The sequence below is a fragment of the Musa acuminata genome, chromosome BXJ3-2 (assembly GCF_036884655.1).
Source record: "Musa acuminata AAA Group cultivar baxijiao chromosome BXJ3-2, Cavendish_Baxijiao_AAA, whole genome shotgun sequence".
Lineage (NCBI taxonomy): Eukaryota > Viridiplantae > Streptophyta > Magnoliopsida > Zingiberales > Musaceae > Musa > Musa acuminata.
In genome coordinates this window covers 23,447,851-23,465,821 of record NC_088350.1, presented here as the reverse complement: position 1 = coordinate 23,465,821, position 17,971 = coordinate 23,447,851, and the positions used below count along the sequence as shown (strand labels likewise).

General features: G+C 38.5%; 2 protein-coding genes across 4 annotated transcripts; both read right to left on the bottom strand.

Moving 5' to 3' along the window:
• Positions 1-1,601: 1,601 nt before the first annotated feature.
• On the bottom strand, positions 1,602-8,277 carry LOC103971689 (OVARIAN TUMOR DOMAIN-containing deubiquitinating enzyme 12). 3 transcript variants are annotated; one of them, XM_009385777.3, is made up of 12 exons: positions 7,938-8,277; positions 7,149-7,223; positions 6,039-6,482; positions 5,796-5,965; positions 5,008-5,081; positions 4,086-4,140; positions 3,423-3,497; positions 3,261-3,334; positions 3,108-3,156; positions 2,690-2,774; positions 2,178-2,234; positions 1,602-2,038 (listed from the first exon to the last, which is right to left on the bottom strand). In XM_009385777.3, exons 3-12 carry the CDS (start codon positions 6,364-6,366, stop codon positions 1,977-1,979), a joined length of 1,029 nt encoding a protein of 342 aa, XP_009384052.1. In that variant the 5' UTR covers positions 6,367-6,482; positions 7,149-7,223; positions 7,938-8,277; the 3' UTR covers positions 1,602-1,976. The 3 variants fall into 3 exon arrangements, with proteins under 3 accessions (XP_009384052.1, XP_009384060.1, XP_064995819.1); XM_065139747.1 differs by having other exon boundaries at positions 1,830-2,038; positions 6,039-6,425; positions 7,938-8,077; XM_009385785.3 differs by lacking the exon at positions 7,149-7,223.
• Positions 8,278-10,584: 2,307 nt separating this feature from the next.
• On the bottom strand, positions 10,585-17,391 carry LOC135631809 (serine/threonine-protein kinase PCRK1-like). Its single transcript, XM_065139746.1, has 5 exons — positions 17,105-17,391; positions 15,974-16,372; positions 14,567-14,827; positions 13,168-13,290; positions 10,585-11,367 (listed from the first exon to the last, which is right to left on the bottom strand). The coding sequence occupies exons 2-5, from the start codon at positions 16,352-16,354 to the stop codon at positions 10,846-10,848; spliced, it is 1,287 nt and encodes a 428-aa protein (XP_064995818.1). The 5' UTR covers positions 16,355-16,372; positions 17,105-17,391; the 3' UTR covers positions 10,585-10,845.
• Between the last annotated feature and the right edge of the window lie 580 nt (positions 17,392-17,971).

Sequence of the window (17,971 nt, the reverse complement as noted above, 5' to 3'; positions counted from 1 at the left end):
TTTTCTTTTTTTTTCACTAGTTTCTTCTCTCATCATCTTGTTTCAACATCACACTTGTCGATGGAGGATAACCCAACACCAGGGCAAGGCCTGACGAGTGCAATTTGAGAGATCAGAACGCTGTGTTCCGTTTCACAGGCTGCCTCGATCTTGCCTTGGCTAAGACTGGTGCAAATTGACAGCAGAAGTGGCAACGTAGTCAAAGCAAAGCATGCATGCAACGGTCATATCACTGTTCCCTGGTACAAAAATAAAGCGACCAATGAAAACTGAAAGATCGATGGATTGAAGATTCAAGAAAAAGTTAAAAAAAAAAAAAAAAAAAAAAAAAAAAAGCTGCCATCCCGCAATCTCCTGTATTTGATCATTCCAGCCACCGATGCTGCATTCTCAAGTGCCCACCTAATCACCTTTGCATGGTCAATAACTCCAGCCTCCAAATAAATTCTCACGCTGACCCCGAAAGGAGCAATTACTTCAATGCCTTTCCGATAAGGTCTCTGCGCATCAGGGTCAACAACTCCACCGAGTCACCGTTCCAGGGTCGGTATTATGCATGTTGAAGTAAACAGGCTGCAAACGTATGTCAGTTAATAGTATACATACACCCTGCGAAGTTAACATATATATATATATATATATATATATATATATATAAAACTGGAAAACCAAAGTTTTGAACTCAAAAGAAGACAGGGAGAATTAACGGGTCTTGCCGCGCGATATGAAGAAGAGATGGAGATCGAGAAGCTTCCAGGGGAAGCGGCGAGAGCGGCTGGTTCGCGAGGAGAGGGGAGAAGCTTCCAGAAGATTTGGGAACCACGAGCGCTTCCAAGACGAGTAGGAATCATGCTAAAAGAACGATGAGAGCTAAACCAGCACCACCCTGCCGAGGGCCCACTGTATTTATACGGAACGTACCAGAAGTTGGTGCTCCGACTGCCAACCGTATCTTCCGCTTTTGGAAAGGGTAAGAGAAGGTATAAATCCCGAGAAAGAGAATACTCGTGCTCGTTCACTTTGTCCAAGAGGAAGAACAAAGTGACGACGAAGCAATGGCACAGAAAGCAAAACAAACAAGTCAGGTTTAGAGATCAAACCGGTGGTCCCTCCCAGATCTGCAATTGCTACTGAAAACTAAATCAAATGTGCAGACTGAGGACCACTTGAAATTAACCATTAGTTGAAATGCAATTACTACAGAAAACTCAATCAAATGTGCAGACTGAGGACCACTTGAAATTAACCATTAGTTGAACTGCAATTACTACTGAAAACTCAATCAAATGTGCAGACTGAGGACCACTTTAAATTAACCATTAGTTGAACTGCAATTACTACTGAAAACTCAATCAAATGTGCAGACTGAGGACCACTTGAAATTAACTATTAGTTGAACTGCAATTACTACAGAAAACTAACTCAAATGTGCAGACATAGGACCACTTTAAATTAACCATTAGTTGAACTGCAATTGCTACTGAAAACTAAATCAAATGTGCAGACTGAGGACCACTTTAAATTAACCATTAGTTGATTATTTTTGTACCGGACTATGATTCATAGTAAACAAAAAGCTCGTACCACTAATCCACCCACAGTGAGTAAAGTACATCGGCCAACATCTTGGTCATTTAATTCCCCACAACAATACAAATTTCATGCCCTTTCGCAACTTTACATTTAGTCTGAAAAATGAAACATCCTGTCATCTTTATTTCTTTTCTGAAGGGGAGTCTTAACATGCTCTAGTGAGCAATGAGCCTTGGCTTGGGCAACCCGTACAGCCAAAGCTTAGAAGAACAAGTCATAGGAGATTGAAACAATAAACTGTCATTCCTGAAATGCATAGATATCTTACGAGATAAATATGAATCCGAGCATTGAAGCACAGGATTGATATCCTCTGATAAGTGAACAATGCTGTAAGATTTTCCAGGTGTGGATGTCAGCCAAGGCCATGGTTGTTTCCTCATCTAATACTTGTTTCCAAACTGCCACCATCTTTTTTTCTTCTTCATATCTAAGGCAGGGAGATCTAAACAGCCAAACAAGAGGGGGAACCAAATGTTTCAATTTGTGTATATTAATGGTGGATTTCTTTAGTGTTATTTTCATGTCAGAAATGGCACAATGATAAAAAGAGTGTTATACCAACAAGATGATTATTCACTTACCCCCTTCCGGGTAAATTGAGTTGTAGTGCACCTCAGCCCAAAAGCTCAAGAAAATTACTGTATAAGATGAACTTCATTATTGCTCTCAACAGGAAAGATACAAAATGAAATTTAGTGTTCCAAGTGATACGCATAAGTGCATCTGCATGTCTAAAGTGTGGTGGGTCATACCGAGAGGGTGATGTCAGTTCTTGTCTTTCCAGTACTAACTATGACGTGATAACAAGCTAGCATGAGCATCTAAATAAGCTGTCAATTCTTTTCTTTCCAGTACTAACTATGACGTGATAACAAGCTAGCATGAGCATCTAAATAAGCTGTTCCATCATAAATAAACAATACAACTCTTCCATCTAGTAATATGACCATACTAAAATATGCTAGCATGGAGAACTAATGTACACATGTTGGTGTCCACTGTCCAGTAACGACAAAGAATGCTTATCTTGTTAGTCAGACAAACCCATGAAAACTATAAGATACATTTCGGCAATGAAACACTTCTAACATACCTCGCTTAGACTTCTGAAAGCTGGGCAAAATTTCAATGTAGCAAGTGTCCTTGAAGGATGTTATCACAAAAATTTTGACCCCATACTGCAGAAGACAGTTAAAAAGAACCATAAGCAAAGCAATTACATCGAAGATGCTAGATTATGTTATCCAACTAGAGGTGTAATGCAAAGAATCATCTCTAGTTGTTTATCCAAAGAATACCAACATTGCTCATAACAGTCTCATAAAACAGAGTGACCATTGCAAAAGCAAAAACCCCTCAATATTGTATACAAAAGATTAAGCTATAATTTTCTAATTTCAATAATAAACAACCTATAATTCAACCAGAGGAAAAAGGCAAAATAATGGAGGGATCCACACAAGCAGAAGTAAGGAAAAAAAATGCAAAGAAGGAATCAATTGGAACAATACCGAATCTGCAGCAGCCTGCAAAGTCACATGGTCACCCCATTCTCCACTCCTGTTATATCGGTACAAATGACAGAGAATTAACATACTGTTTGAGTTGTACTCAAACAGCAATGTAGAGCAAGGATAAAGCATGATACAAGAAATAAAGATTACTTTGAGAGCTTTTTCAAATAGTCACCATATTCCATAGGAACATATCCCTCATAGAACTCAGGATGAGTTTTGAGCTGAAAATAAAAGGAAATACTACATATGAAACATGGTTTTTGCAAATCAATATGAAGATGACTACACAGGAGAAAATATAAATGTAACCTGATTGAGAACTTGCTGTCTCACAAATTTGTGGTGCTCAGGTGACCGGTAAAATTGATCTGATAGTGCTCGGAACTGAAAGATGCAGATTTTAACTGTCAGTTTAGTTAAAAAATGTGTAATAGCTTAAACCTATTCAATGATGCAGGTGCCGTTGTATATGCAGTAAGAATTGCAAAGAGCAAAGTGCAAACAATATAGAAAATCAACTAACTATAATATAGAAAATGTAAGAAAAAAGAGCAATGTAATGGTAGCTGGGTGTAGTTATTCACACTTCATACAGATCGGTTCCTGTCTTTTAGTTAATTATATTTTAGCCATGAACTGTAGTGATTATATCAACGTGATGCAGGACTCTTAATAATTGATTCTTGTTTGAATAAATTTTATAAGTTTATGGGTTACTTTGCCAATCCTACATTAGTTGCCAAATATCAACATCATCCATAAGCCTATGTTTCTTGAGAATATTATAGTTTTTAACTCAGTTTAATAGTTAGTAGAACATCAGGGTCAGCTGTACTAGAATCTGTTCTTAATGCCTTGGAATATTGCTGATAACTAGCTTACTAGATGTAAAAATAAACTGTTAATATTAGTCTATCTAGCTCACAACTACATGGAAACTTTAAGGACAAGAGGAATAATTCCACTGCTAACCTGACAGTTACCATCTCCTTGGACCTTGAGCTCAATCAAATCATACATCTGCAATCTGCAATTGAGGGGAAAAAACAAAAATGAAGTTGAAAAGAAACAGTGAATGTTCACAAGATTTAAAAGTTCAGAAATTATCCAGGAGAACTATATTAGTGAATAAAACCAACATATTTGCATGATGATCTCATTTTAGAGATGCAGGACACATGCAGAAAAAAATGATAATGAGAAAATTGCATATTTGCATATATACCTCAGCTGAAGTATCAAATTACATACTTAGCTCAAAACTAAATTCTTGTATATATATCTCTCAAAGGCATCAGCAAATATGGACATTGCAAAAAAATGAAGGATCTAATTTTTTTTGAAGGTTCTATAGACAATTACAGAAATAAAAGAAAAGCACCATTTCCTGATTTTTGGATAATTGAAGGGTCGTATGCAATTATCCCTAGAATCAGGAAAAAGATCACTGAAAGTTGAATTATTGAGAACTAAAACTGAATTACAATTCATCAGCTACAGCATGAATGACAAAATTGCAGTATGTTGAATAGCATTCCTTTTCTGATGTATCCTAAATCCTTGCCTTCATCTTTCATCATGGATATCCTTGGTCGGATCCAAGTTTCCTCCTGTGTATATATTCAAGGTGACTACAAGTGTTGCCACCTCCAACTCACGTTTTAAACTTTAAACCCTCATCACTTGTAAAACTAAAGAACCCATGGCAAAGTATATCCAAGTAGGCATATATAACAGGGAGCTTCAAGCACAAAATGCTTATACTTTCGACAGAGGTACTAAAATTTATGTTACACTCTCTAGTGGAAATCTCAGATAAATGTATTCAAAGGTGAGTTATCTCTATGGGAAACATCTCCAAATAATACTTCCAAGTTAGTGAATTAGTCAGTACCTGTCTATGAGCCTCTGATGATCTGATGTGGCTTCATCAACAGAAGGAATTTCTCCATTAATTCTAGGAACATGCTGCAGAAGTCAATCTTTAATAATTTAGAGGATCATATTGACAAGCAAAATAAGATACTAAAAAGCTGATGTCCAGAAACTTATGCTGAACTTCCTACAAAAAATTATAGTCAAAGTATCAAAAAATCCCCAAGAAGAGGCAGCCAAGTGCACGAGGCTCCTGTTAATTATGAATCTTGGAAGGGTCATCACACACATCCTTATCCTCAAAGCCATTGTTCTATGACAAGCAAACTCAATATTGGATACATATTATATAGTGGAAGAATATTATTAATGCCTAGATTCACAAGGCAAATTAAGACAGAGAACATGCAGAACCGACTGAACATACAGTCCTAGGATCAGACATGTAATTCAGAAATCAAAGAAAAGGTTATTCGGAGGATTTTCATACCAATATCATGTCAAATCTTATTTTACTGAAATTAGTAAGATGTTAAATGCATCACCTTTTAGCTGAGCAGTAGGAAATTGTTTTTTCCATATTTATCTCATCAAAATTAGAAATTAACAATTTGGCACTTGCAAATTACAAGAATAAAAGAATATTATGATATTACATGTAAGATATACTTGAGTCTCACAGAAATAAATGAAAGGGCAGAAAATCATAAAAAATACGCTAATATTTAATATCATAAATGTTTTTCAACATATGAAATCATTAATCATAAACTAAATGAGGTGGACAAAAGAATATGCATAACTTACAGGAATGGAGACCATGTGATTCAACCTTTTACCAACTTCACCTTCGATATCTGAAAAATCATCCGTTAATTCTAATGACCATTCATCTCCGTTATATGAGTTCTCCCTAGGACTAGAACATGAACTGGAGGGTTCCATATCATCAGCCTCATCCTGGCCATCCTCATTCCCTTTATGAACATGAAAAATCATCAAGGAGACCAAACAATATATCAATGACCATATTTATAGTCATCTTAGTACCTGGACTATAACTTCTCATATATGGACTAAACCAATCCTGTGTAAGAACAGATACTTGAAGACACTCATCCTCTGCATGTGTAGATCCCGATGCTTCTGCAACAGCAAGTTGAGAAAGTTCTTCTTGAAGAGCATGGGCAATAATTTCATCATTCTCAATGGTTGCACATTCTGGATCAATATCACCTTCTCCAACATAAGAAGTATCATAGAAACTGGAATCCTGCTGACTGGTGCCTCCACAATATGGAGGGACTGAAAATAGGTCACAGTGAAGAAAATCGAAACCCCAGTGATGAATATCAGAATCTTGCTCGTAGGTAATCATTGGATATAAATATTTCCAGTTGGAAGTGCAAGTGTAATAGGCTCTCTCTGATATTAACCCTGATGGAATTGTGACTAGCTCAGGATATTTCTGGTCACAATAAGATAATGCATTCCCTGAAAATGTATGACGTACTTGAATTAATATGCTAACACATGTTTGGCTTGAATGGAATAAAAATTTTATTATGCAAACAAGTGAATTTCTTAGCCATAAACACATGTGACTTAAAGATCCTTTTATATCAAAATTGAACCAGTTTGGCATTTCGACATGATTATAGAATCTATTGATCTTCTCAGAAATATTAAAATGTCAATTTATGTTTTAGAACAGCATCTTTTTCCATTGTTGCATGCATAGAAAGGCAAATGGGCTTGACCGAAAACAGGGAAAGTGGGTTCACCCATCCATAATATAGTTAAGCTAATAACTACATAAAAAAAAGTTTTTCCAACATAAAAAAATGAGTGTAGATGCCAAGGTAGAAGAGTGGTTGCAATAATAATTTGTCAAATAATAAACAGAAAACCTGTGCAACCTATTTGAATTTTTCCAAGCAGGGTAGAACATTAAGCTTGACATAGTCAATGAAAACAAATTCGTTTGTCAGACATCCTTTCATCCAAATCCAAGTTATCAAACTACGAGTACACATATATTGATTTATTAAGCGACTGGATTCTACTTTCAAGTTTCAACAACTACTAACAGCTCAACATAAGAACATCTTTGCCTGTAGCCAATACGTAATGAGCAAGTCTAGTATTAGGAATTGCAACCTGTTCGTCAAGTTCTTGTCCAACAATCTTCAGTTTGTATTTAAATGTCTTCAGGAAAGTTTTGATCTATCAACACTGGAAAAGGCATAAAAACAAGATTTCATCAAAAAAATATTGAGAAAAGAAAAACAGTAGTCGTTCTCCAAAAGGAATGACTTCCGCAAGCCCGTCTTAAATATATATTTCCGCTCAACTAGATAGACCCTACTCGAACATCATTCACTCAAACAATCAGAATAAAGAGGGTTAATAATACATCAGAAAGCAGTCCTCGCCAGAAGTCTTGCAAGATCAACTACCATCATTGATAAACTGGTGTGTTTCACAAGCCGGTGCGTGATTGATGCATTTCAAGGACATGATGGTGGTAATGGATATTGATAGGTACAGATCTATTTGTGCAAGAAAGGACAGCAATCCCCGCAAGAGATATTAAGAAATTTGCAAATCCAATCGAACTAGAATTCTATCAAGAAGCATCAAGAACTTGGAGGGTGTGGGGGGTGGGGGAGAAACAACAGACGGCACAAATGTTTATAAGCAAAAGAAGTCATCATCAATCAAACTGCGATGACCAAAAAGAAAACATGAGAGCATGAATCAGAACTAAGTTCAGAACACCAATCTACCCATCCGAAATGTTTTAAGTTCGAAAACCACAGATCCGTGGCGACAATCAAATTCCCAAATCCGATCAATCCACAAATCATCGAGCATTCAGTTCTCCTCCAATCGCAATCAAGATCGGGCAAGAATCAATTCAGATCCCCACCATCCAGTATAACTTACATCAGATCGGGGCGATCCAGCGGTGGATCGACGCGATCGGGCGGCAAACGAACAAAGAGCGTGCGACGGGAAGAAGATACCGCGGCTTCGCGTCGCCACGGAAGAACGTAGCGAGCGGGCAAGCGAGCAATAGATAAGAATACCGAAACAGAAGAGAGAGAGAGAGTGAGAACGAGGGGTGGGAGCGAGAGGGGGGAATCTCGCGGACGTCACGGGCTAAATAAGCCCGATTGGAGCGGCGCGGCCGCTGCCTCCCTTTTGAATCCGTCCTTTTATTGCTGGGAGGGGGAACGTGGACCGTCGGTTGGGGGCCGTACGCGATCCGGTCCGTCGATTCGGGGCAGGACGGCGTGCGCAGGCGCGGTGCTTCGGGAGGGGAGCGCACTGTGGCTCCTCTGTTTGCATCTATCACGGGGGGAATCTCCGCCCTACGGCCCCCATCTGACGGCTGTCAGCAGCGGGCCCCGCCCCTGATGCCCTCCCGCTGGCCACGCCCGGAGGCCGCACGGCGGGCGTCCGATCGCCGCCTGGACGGCCCTGATCGAGTCGCACGCACGGCCATACCTGTGATCGAGCCGCGCAACAAATTAGCCCAAATTGAACCGGGTTCGAGCAGCAACTTTGATCGAGATAAGAACTCGACCTACGGTCCCGTTGTCAATTTGATGCTTTCCCACATCAAATGCATCTTTACGGTTGGTTGTCAAATAATGTATGTGCGCAAGGGAGGCTCACAAAATCCTACAACTGGACGTGTTGTGTTGACGTGATATGCCTTGTTCAACTCATCCTCGCGAGTCGCTCGTCATTGCACGAATCTTAATGAAGTCTCAGCTTCCCATTCTTCCGCTCCGGTGGAAATCTAATGGCAGACATGCTTCCGTGTTTCGGTAACCTCCAGCTACAAACACTAGAGCTTTTGCACACCGCGATAAGTTGGAACTTGAGCTTTTGTACTGAAAAGAAACATACTACGCACAATGATTTGGTCTCTCACCTTCCAGTGGAGACTAGTATGGACTAATAGAGCTTTGTCAGACATTCAAGTATAATCATCATTCAAAAAAAATTATGCAGGCTGTATTATGAATGATATCGATTAATCCAAATTGAGTCAGGGCAAATATGTAAGAATCCTCGAAGACTTACAAGCTCAGAATTAAGGTCAGTGGATCTACCCACAAAAAGACCAAGAGAAGGTGGAATAACACCAACCTTTACGACTCTGATAACACCAATAAATCTGGGAAGGATGATGACAAGCACAACATGTAATCAGTTAGGTGCAGATCAAATCAACCTACATCACTGCAACATTGACACTTGAGTAGCAAACATGTGAAAGAAACTTATTTTTGCCCATAAAAAGTAGTATTACATCAGCTACAGATATAATTCAACCCATTTGCAGAAGAAACTGTTTGGTAACCGTATCACAAATGCAATGGTATGCCCCACATTTCTCCAATCAAACTACCCATGTTTTAATTCCAACAAATTGTCAATAAACGACTATAAACGATATTCTATAAACCGATTTCCATCCTGGTAGCATGATAGACTTAAAATCGACTATCGAAAAGTAAATCTTCCAACACTTTTTGGAAAAGCCTACAGTGGCAGCCAGAGTAAATCATCAACTAACCAGTTAAAATGTTGGTAATTCACTATAAATAGGTCCTGCTTTATGAGGTTAATGTGACCATGAAGTTGATCTAATAGTAAATAACACCTCTGGAATGTCTGAAGGAAAACTAATTAGATAAATTCAACCATCATTGTTGAATCAAGTAATACTAAGCGATTAAAAGCACATGCAGGATTTAAGAACAAATCAAAGAACCAAAACCTTGTAGTATATTGGATTTAGACATTATTAAGAGGAAATTAGAGTATACCTGTTGGCCCAACATTCAGCTGATGTTTTTGTTAATTCTGGAATCATAAATGTGTAAGCAGCACCCTTCAGGAGCATAAATTTCCACAACCTGTTTGGAATGGCTTCTAATGCTTCTGCTTTTCCAGTTTTGAAAGCATTCAGTTGTGTATCACTAGAAATCCAGGAACCTACTTGCAATTTATACCCGTAAAAGCATGCATAAGTTCATATCGAGGCTGGCCACTGATTGCCCACGTGAAAATCTTTAGCAAACCAGGATGGATGTAAACTGAGACTGCACTGCTTCAGCTCTGCTGTTCTCAGATAAACTGTGTGAAGGATCTGTAACTTCCACAAGTACTCTGCAATCCCAGCTCCAACACCAGTGTGAAACAGTATCAGCAATGTAGGTCCCTAGTTCTGATGTTTGAGGGGCTTTCAGTGCCTTCATCATATGCATTGTGTGGAGAGATCATGATCAATGAGCTCTTGTTAAGCTATGACCAACAATGAGCTGTTGATGAACACCATTGCTGCCATCACCATAATAGGAAGCTTATATGGTAGTCTTGGTAGATGCAAAAACATCAGTTACTGGCAATGAGGCTATGCACATAACTTCAGTTACTGGTTAATAGTAATCATATCCTCATCTCAGAAAGACACGAGGTTGTTACCCAGCCACTGTACAGTTCTACATGCTGCTATCCAAGGAATTTAATAGTTTTTTCAATTCCGATGATTTATGAAACAAAACCACAAAAAATATTGATGTTGCAAATGGTACAATGCTAGAATATGATCAAACAAGATAAGTCACATGACACTTTGATAGATTTGCAAGCTATAAGCAACAGCGATTCTAACGTTGACCACTATGAACAGGATTACTTGGAGATAAGAAGTACATAAAACCTATTTTAGTAAAAATGGTAACATGTTACACCTCCAATGTAATAGATATTTATTTTAGGGATCATCAACTCTCCGAAAGAACATTGATGGAACTTTCAACACTCATAAAGCTAATCAACATGACTTCACTAGTTTTAACCCGCATCCCTGCCACACCAACTGCATACCTTGCCCCTTTTTCTGCTCTCCGATAGTTCTCCTCAGAACTTTCTTTTTCTCTACTCTTGGGTGTCCTTGTTCTAGATCAGAATTCCTTAATGGGGCCTGTGGCACTCCAGCCCCAGTACTTCCCACAATCTGTTGCACCATCTCCAAAACTTCACTCATCTTGGGCCTAGACTTGGGTTGCTGCCGTAGGCATCTATTTGCCACAGAAGCAAGCTTTGTTGCAGATTTAAAAGAGTACTCACCTGCTAGCCTTGTATCCATGATTATACGGAACTTCCTGACATCAGATATGTATGGTTTGACCCATTCTAAGAGTTTCTGTTCACCTTTAGGACGGTCTATATCTATTGGTTGACGGCCTGTGAGAAGTTCATATAGGAAAACTCCATAGCTCCATATGTCACTCTTGGCAGTCAGGCGACCAGTTTGCATGTACTCAGGTGCTGCATAACCCAAAGTTCCTACAACCTGTATAATTTAATGATGGAATTAGAGAACAGCTCCAACTAGTATTTATTTAGCTAAAGAAGTCCATGGAAAATGTTTATGTAGGAAACTTAAGTAGGTACTTATTTCCTTTCTTCATTAGTAGCAGTTGATCAGTTGACAAATGTTTTCTCGGTGATATTCAGTGTGCTGCTTCCTTGCTGATCTTTGTGTCTACAAAGCTTTGTGATTCTTATGGTTGTGGCACAAACAAGATAACATATAAAAGTTAATGATAGGAAGCTCCAATTTGTCAAAACTTAAAACCAGAACTGAAGCATGGTCAGATATGGAAATGCCTTTTTACCCACTTCCTTAACTGTGGGTCAGCCAGGAAACTGGAGAGGCAACATGGGATGCTTGTGGGATCAAGCAGTGGGATTCACAGCCTTCTTTCCTTTCAAATCATGGGCAAGGATTAAAATGGGTAGAAAAGATGGCACCCAATCATATAATTCAAAACCTCCATCTATTTTAAGAATTTTCAATAGTATTAGATAATAAATTACAACCATTATCCACTTAAGTACATTTCCAGTGAGTGCAAGCAGCACTGCCTCATTTTCCTGCTTGTTTTATTAATAAAGTTTGAAAATGATGAATTTTATCATGTAACACTTGCAAAGTTTTGAAATCCCCTTTTATGTAAAGGTAGGATCACAAACAGGCAGCCATTTTATTATGTGAAGATCGTGAGATAAGGCCCTTCAAGGAAACTAGAGGACAGACAAGGTTTCTCAATAGAGAGACAATGAAAAGTATTCTGTGCATATGATATGGCTGACTAGCGCCATAAAGGCATAATTTGAAGGACTGCAGATAGATAATTGTGACAGCATTTGGGCAACAATTTCCGATAAGGTGGATTATTTTAGGATAAAGATCGATATAGTTATGTCATTTTGGCATGTAAATTTGGTGGTTTCATACCAACATTTAAAGATGTTATGATCCATAAAGAATATAAAGATTCTGTTCCATTATTTCTTCCAAAAATCATGACTCTACCACAGCCAAATAAACATGGCTTTATGTGATAGCAGAAAAATCCTTTGTCATTCAATTAATAAAAATATTATCAGGTAAGTAAACTTATGACATGCATACCAAAGCTAATGTTACTTTCAGAAAGTGCAACTTCAACGAAACATGGAAAAAGTTACTCCTACTGCATAATTTATTCCTGAACCTTTTAAAAACACGATCAAACAAATTCTTTGATTGAAGTGGCGTTCAGTTAATATTTTGTTCTTGATTGACTACCACTTTGTTGTCAAATGATGCTCTATCGCTTGTCAAAAGTTCTCATGCTGTGCACAGGACAATGTTTGGACTATTTCCATCATTGGATCATTTACCTTACCATTTAGACTTACCAAACATTCTTTGAGCGAATTACTTGCTCTTATATACTATGTCATCAGGAAAAGTATGTACACAGTGCATCAGGCCTGCTAATGCATCACAACTAAGTGATCATTCCTAACCTGATAAGCATGTACATAGTTAATGGGACAGCATAATTTATCCATAACTTCAAACAAAATCTGATTATTGAATATAACCACAAAGGCATTTGTGCACTTGTAATCATGTAGACACCAGGATGCCATCAGCCTGGTTATGGTGGTTATGGATTGGAAAATTAAATTTTCTTAATTCTTTCACGTCTATCTATAAAACAAAGATAAAAGAACCACATACACAATTCAAAATATTTTTGCAAAGCATTGAAAAGAGTTGTGATGAAGCATGAACCGTTGGCATTTTGACATCACTTACTGCTGTTGAAACATGACTAATTCCTTCTGTCGGTCCTTGTCTAGCCAAGCCAAAGTCAGACAATTTTGCATTCCAGTCTTTATCCAAAAGAATGTTGGAGCTTTTAAAATCTCGGAATATAATCTGCCAAATAACATAAAACAATCTGATGTAATAAGTGAGATTAACATTTTTGGTAGAAATATTTGGCAAAAATGATCTTTAGGTTATATCAAAGTCTATTTTAGTAGTTTCTTGAGAAAATGATAAATAAACTCAAATGTTAAAATTACTGTCTTCTGTTTTTGACAAATACAAGAAAATGTTGTCATTCAAGCAAAAAAACAACTGTCTTGTAGGCTTCAAGAACTTAGAAGAGTCAATTCAGCAGTGGCAGCTCTTGACCTGAAATATCCAGAAAGGCTCCAATCTACTTAAAGGGATGAACTATGTTCATGAAAAGATACTGGTCAAGCATGACCTGTAGGCAAGTCAGGTTGTGTCTGAATCTGAAATTATCAGACTCAATAGTAGATGTAAAGATTGATATAAAGGTTCTATTGCCACCATCATAAGTTGTGTCCTTATCTTGTTCTTCCTCGTTGAATTTTGACGGTGGTTCCATGCTAAGGATTGATGCAGGCATCCCAAAATAGAAGACCAAGTTTAGGATCTTAACAACTAGAAATCAAGAGTTGGGAGAAAGAACTATTTTCTTAACACTGATCGACATACTACCTAATGAAATTTAAAAATATGAAAATGACAAGAAAGAAATATGCCTATTGACTCTATTCAATAAAAGTGGGGTCCAATGTAAACATCTGGTCTCCAATTTTGTGCTACAGTTTTCATTTATCTAGACAAATGCAAACAAAAAGTCCAGGTGAAGTAATGGTCACCGCTGAGCAAATCTGGAGCTAAACATCATATACAAGTTATTAAAACTTGATAATACCAAAAACCACAAACTTAATATAAATGTGAATGCAAGTTGTTCGGTAGCTCCCAGTTCCTCTTTGAAGTCTCACTCTCCCTATTATATAGACAGAGATAAACGGTGGAGAAAGCACAAACATAATCACTTTCTAGCCACACAAGAAGCAATGTTCAACCTATTTTTCAGAAATTGCAGTGACTCCAAGTTCTAAATTTCATTTCTTAATTTAGCCTTAATAAGTTCATAGTTTTAAGACTTTCTCGTCTATAAATTTTTGAACAGCAAGTACAAAACTGAAGCATAAAAATTACAAGAATCATCGCCTTATGGAAACATATCCAATTATGACAAATAAAAAGTAGAGTAACAGAATGTACAAGTTAAAAGATTAACTCACAGTTGTAAGAACCATGATGCATGATATAAAAAATCGACATGTCAACCATGTAATAAAAACTAATAGATAAGTTGATTTGTAACCTGGAAATCCATTTGTTCATGCAAGTATGTCAATCCACGAGCAGCATCAAGAGCTACCCTTAGTCTCATGGACCAAGAAAGTATTGTCTTAAATTGACGTGACAGATGGTCCTCTACACTTCCATTTGGCATATACTCATATACCAGAAGCCGTTGTATTCCCCTTTCATCATCTTCAGCACAATAACCTATTAATTTGACAAGATTCGGATGCTCAACCACCCCAAGAACATTAACTTCATTCAACCATTCTCTGTGCCCCTACAAGGAATAGTACAATGAAGATTCCTCACCATACATATGAACACACATATAAATGGAACAAAATCATTTTCAAAAAAATTAAACTAAAAAGATCACATAAAAACAAAGGGGTCAATAAAAGGGTAGTTTTTAGTTAGTACCATTCAGTAAACAATCCGTGTCTGATATGTATGATTTTCTTGCATAATGTAACATAGACAGTCAACACTACGAATGAAGTGTATTGGAAAAGAGATATGGCCTCTGGGCATGCTTAAAGATACAACTTTTCTCATGTTCACTGGTCAGAAACATCATATACTTGAAACCTCCTTCAGTCACACACAAGGTGCTGATGTCAGAATGTTCAACAGATATACAAACACAAAAACACTAACAAGAGGAAAAAGAATGGTATGCAGATATTTACAGCATGGTTCCTAATTTCACTGACCAGTACCTACTAGGCGATATTTACCAGTCCAAACTTGAACTAGCATGCAGAACACCCCTTTCGGATGGCCAATTCATTGATTGCCAGGTGCCAACCCTCCTAAACCTGGCAGTAAGCCCATTTCTTTTTTTTAATTTAACCTTTAGGGTTAAAACAACCCCCATCCCACATCCTTTCTCTCGATCTCTCTCACTCGCCTTCCTCACATCCCTTGCCGCCCCCAGCCACCTGTCTGTTGCTCATGCCACCCACCACCACTAGTCTATCAGGTATGTATCCTCCTCTTCCTGTTCCTCCTCCTTATCCTTCTCGTATATGTTGCTCATGCCACCCACCTAGTCCACACAGGCATGTATCCTCCTCCTCCTCTTCCCCTCTTTTGATAACGCTTTAATTTGGAAATAGATTATATTTCTAACTAGCACCTTACTCTTAAGGATGACAAAATAGATTTCTTCAAATTTTACTTGCATAAAATTTCAAATGCTCTTCCTTATGTACCAAGGCAAAATTCCTTTAAAAAATCATCAAACGTTTTACTAGGAAAAGTAGAGGTTTTAAGCCTTAACTCAGCATGTTTATATATCCATATGATGTAAGTAATTCTTCAGTTTACTTCTAAATAAAATTAAACAGTTATTAAGTGAAACAAGCAATGTATAGCACAAGACAATCCGTGACAGCAAGAAAATATGCAAAAAGAAACTTGCCTGCAGCCCCTTACGATTTAGTTGTTTGACAGCAATCTCGATCCTCATATTTGGATCTTTGAAGCTCTTAATTGTTCCCCTGTAAACACATCCAAACCCACCTTCCCCAACCATCAGTGACCTGCTAAAGTTCCTTGTGGCATTCCTTAGTTCCGAAAATGTGAAAACCCTGAGATTGCTTGGTATCTGGGAGAAGCTAGGGTACAGTGACCTTCCCATGGAATCAGCACCAATACTGGAAACATCCCCAGTGTTAAACTCAGGTCCTGATCTTCTCACATTACATTCAGTTGATGTTGTACTGTTGGACCGAACTGATGCAGAAAATCTTGCTTGGAGCTCCGCCTTCGATGCTCCATTTAGGAATGGGAAACACTTCATTTCCAAAATGTAAAAAACCTAAAATTGGTTGGTAGATATTTAATATTAGTTAAAGAAGATTTGAATCTTAGATCTACTATGTTCAATCAACAATAAAGTCCATTTTTCAAAACCCTAAATGAAGGGAAAAAGACCAACTAATATTTTTAATTTCAAGTTATATTTCGGTACAAAGATAAACTAAGTAGAATTAGTGACACCATCCCAAATACATGCTTCCCTGGATGCTGGTTTTCTTCCCAAGAAGAAAAATTACACGGGAAGTTTCCTCTTTTAGTCCTAACGAAAATGGATTCCTGCAACCGACTTTGGCTCCCATACAAGGACATCTTTGTGAGCAGCAAAAGAACAAAAACCTGTTCCTTGTGACATTAAAACACCTTCCATTCATATTATCACACGGAGGAATAAGAAACCATTGTATAAAAAAGGAACAATTCTTTAAAATTCCATCTTCTCTGACTCGCTACAAATTCTTTGACCAGACAACTCTACTCACTACAATTTAAACCCAAGGAACCTATAAACGAATTAAAACGAAACAAAATTCGTTCCTTTTTATCCACAATCGAACTAAATATTGCGATTTTGACTATCCACCAGGAACCAGTCTAAACAGTCCTCAAAATCCAATTGCTCCACCAAAGAGCAAAGCCTAGATACAATCATAACAAAGGTCAAACCCAAATTCAAGGGATAAACAACTTTCAATTCTCAAACAAGGCTTGTCCGAATTCAAACTCATCTCACCTTTCTCGATTGTCAAACCAAGAAGCCGTCGAATCGGAAGAAAACACTTAGTCGAAGTGGGTAGATCTTCCCGAGAAGAGAGTAACTCAAAGGATCCCCGACGAGCGACGACGAGAACCCATGCCGGAACAAAGACCACCGCGATCGCAAGCAAAAAGAGATGCACAGAACAGAGGTTTCCACTCCCCCACCAAAGCCCACCTCTCCCAGAGAGAGGGAGTTTCTTGAGAAAGAGAGAAAGAGAGAGAGAGGTGAGGCAACCGGTGACAGCAAAAGCAAAGTTTAGTAAGCAAGGTTGGTAAGGAGGAAGCACATAATTAATTAATACTACAAGGAAGAGGGAGCACGATAGCCGTCCGATGAAAGGGTTAGCCACCAGCTCGATGGATCATCACCGTTGATACCTGATGGAGACGTTCGTCGACGTGGACCGCGAAGCCGCGCAGCGCAAAGCGACGCCACTCACGTGCTCTCCACTTGGTTGACGGACGGTGGGCTTAAGCCGAGGATGCCACACTGGCCGTCCATCTGGAGGCTCCTCGATCTGAACGTCCAGGTGGCGTACGCTACCCGGCCGGGGAGCACACCATGGACTGAGATGGGTCGATTCCGTTGGCTGCTGCGTAACGGGCCCCGCAGGTTGGACGTCGGTCGACGCAGGTAATTTTGAAGCGCGGCTCGGTGGTTTTCTGATTGAAGCTGTGACATGAGCCGTGGCATGTATGGTCAACGTACGAGGTTTTGAAGCGCGTCTCGGTTATTTCGTTGGTTTTCTGATCGAAAGTGTGACATCAGTCGTCGTATGTATGGTCAACGGAGGAGGTTTTGAAGCGCGTCTCGGTTATTTCGTTGGTTTTCTGATTGAAG

Bases quoted from the DNA above. Each gene is read 5' to 3' on its own strand.
- LOC103971689 (XM_009385777.3), bottom strand. From the start codon at position 6,366: ATGATTACCTACGAGCAAGATTCTGATATTCATCACTGGGGTTTCGAT. The intron at 3,335-3,422 runs GTTACATTTATA...TTTTATTTTCAG, and splicing joins GACAGCAAGTTCTCAATCAG to CTCAAAACTCATCCTGAGTT. The intron at 2,775-3,107 runs GTATTGTTCCAA...TGTCTTCTGCAG, and splicing joins TGCAGGCTGCTGCAGATTCG to TATGGGGTCAAAATTTTTGT.
- LOC135631809 (XM_065139746.1), bottom strand. From the start codon at position 16,354: ATGAAGTGTTTCCCATTCCTAAATGGAGCATCGAAGGCGGAGCTCCAA. The intron at 14,828-15,973 runs GCAAGTTTCTTT...TATTCCTTGTAG, and splicing joins TAAATCGTAAGGGGCTGCAG to GGGCACAGAGAATGGTTGAA. The intron at 13,291-14,566 runs GTTACAAATCAA...GTTATTTGGCAG, and splicing joins ATGAACAAATGGATTTCCAG to ATTATATTCCGAGATTTTAA.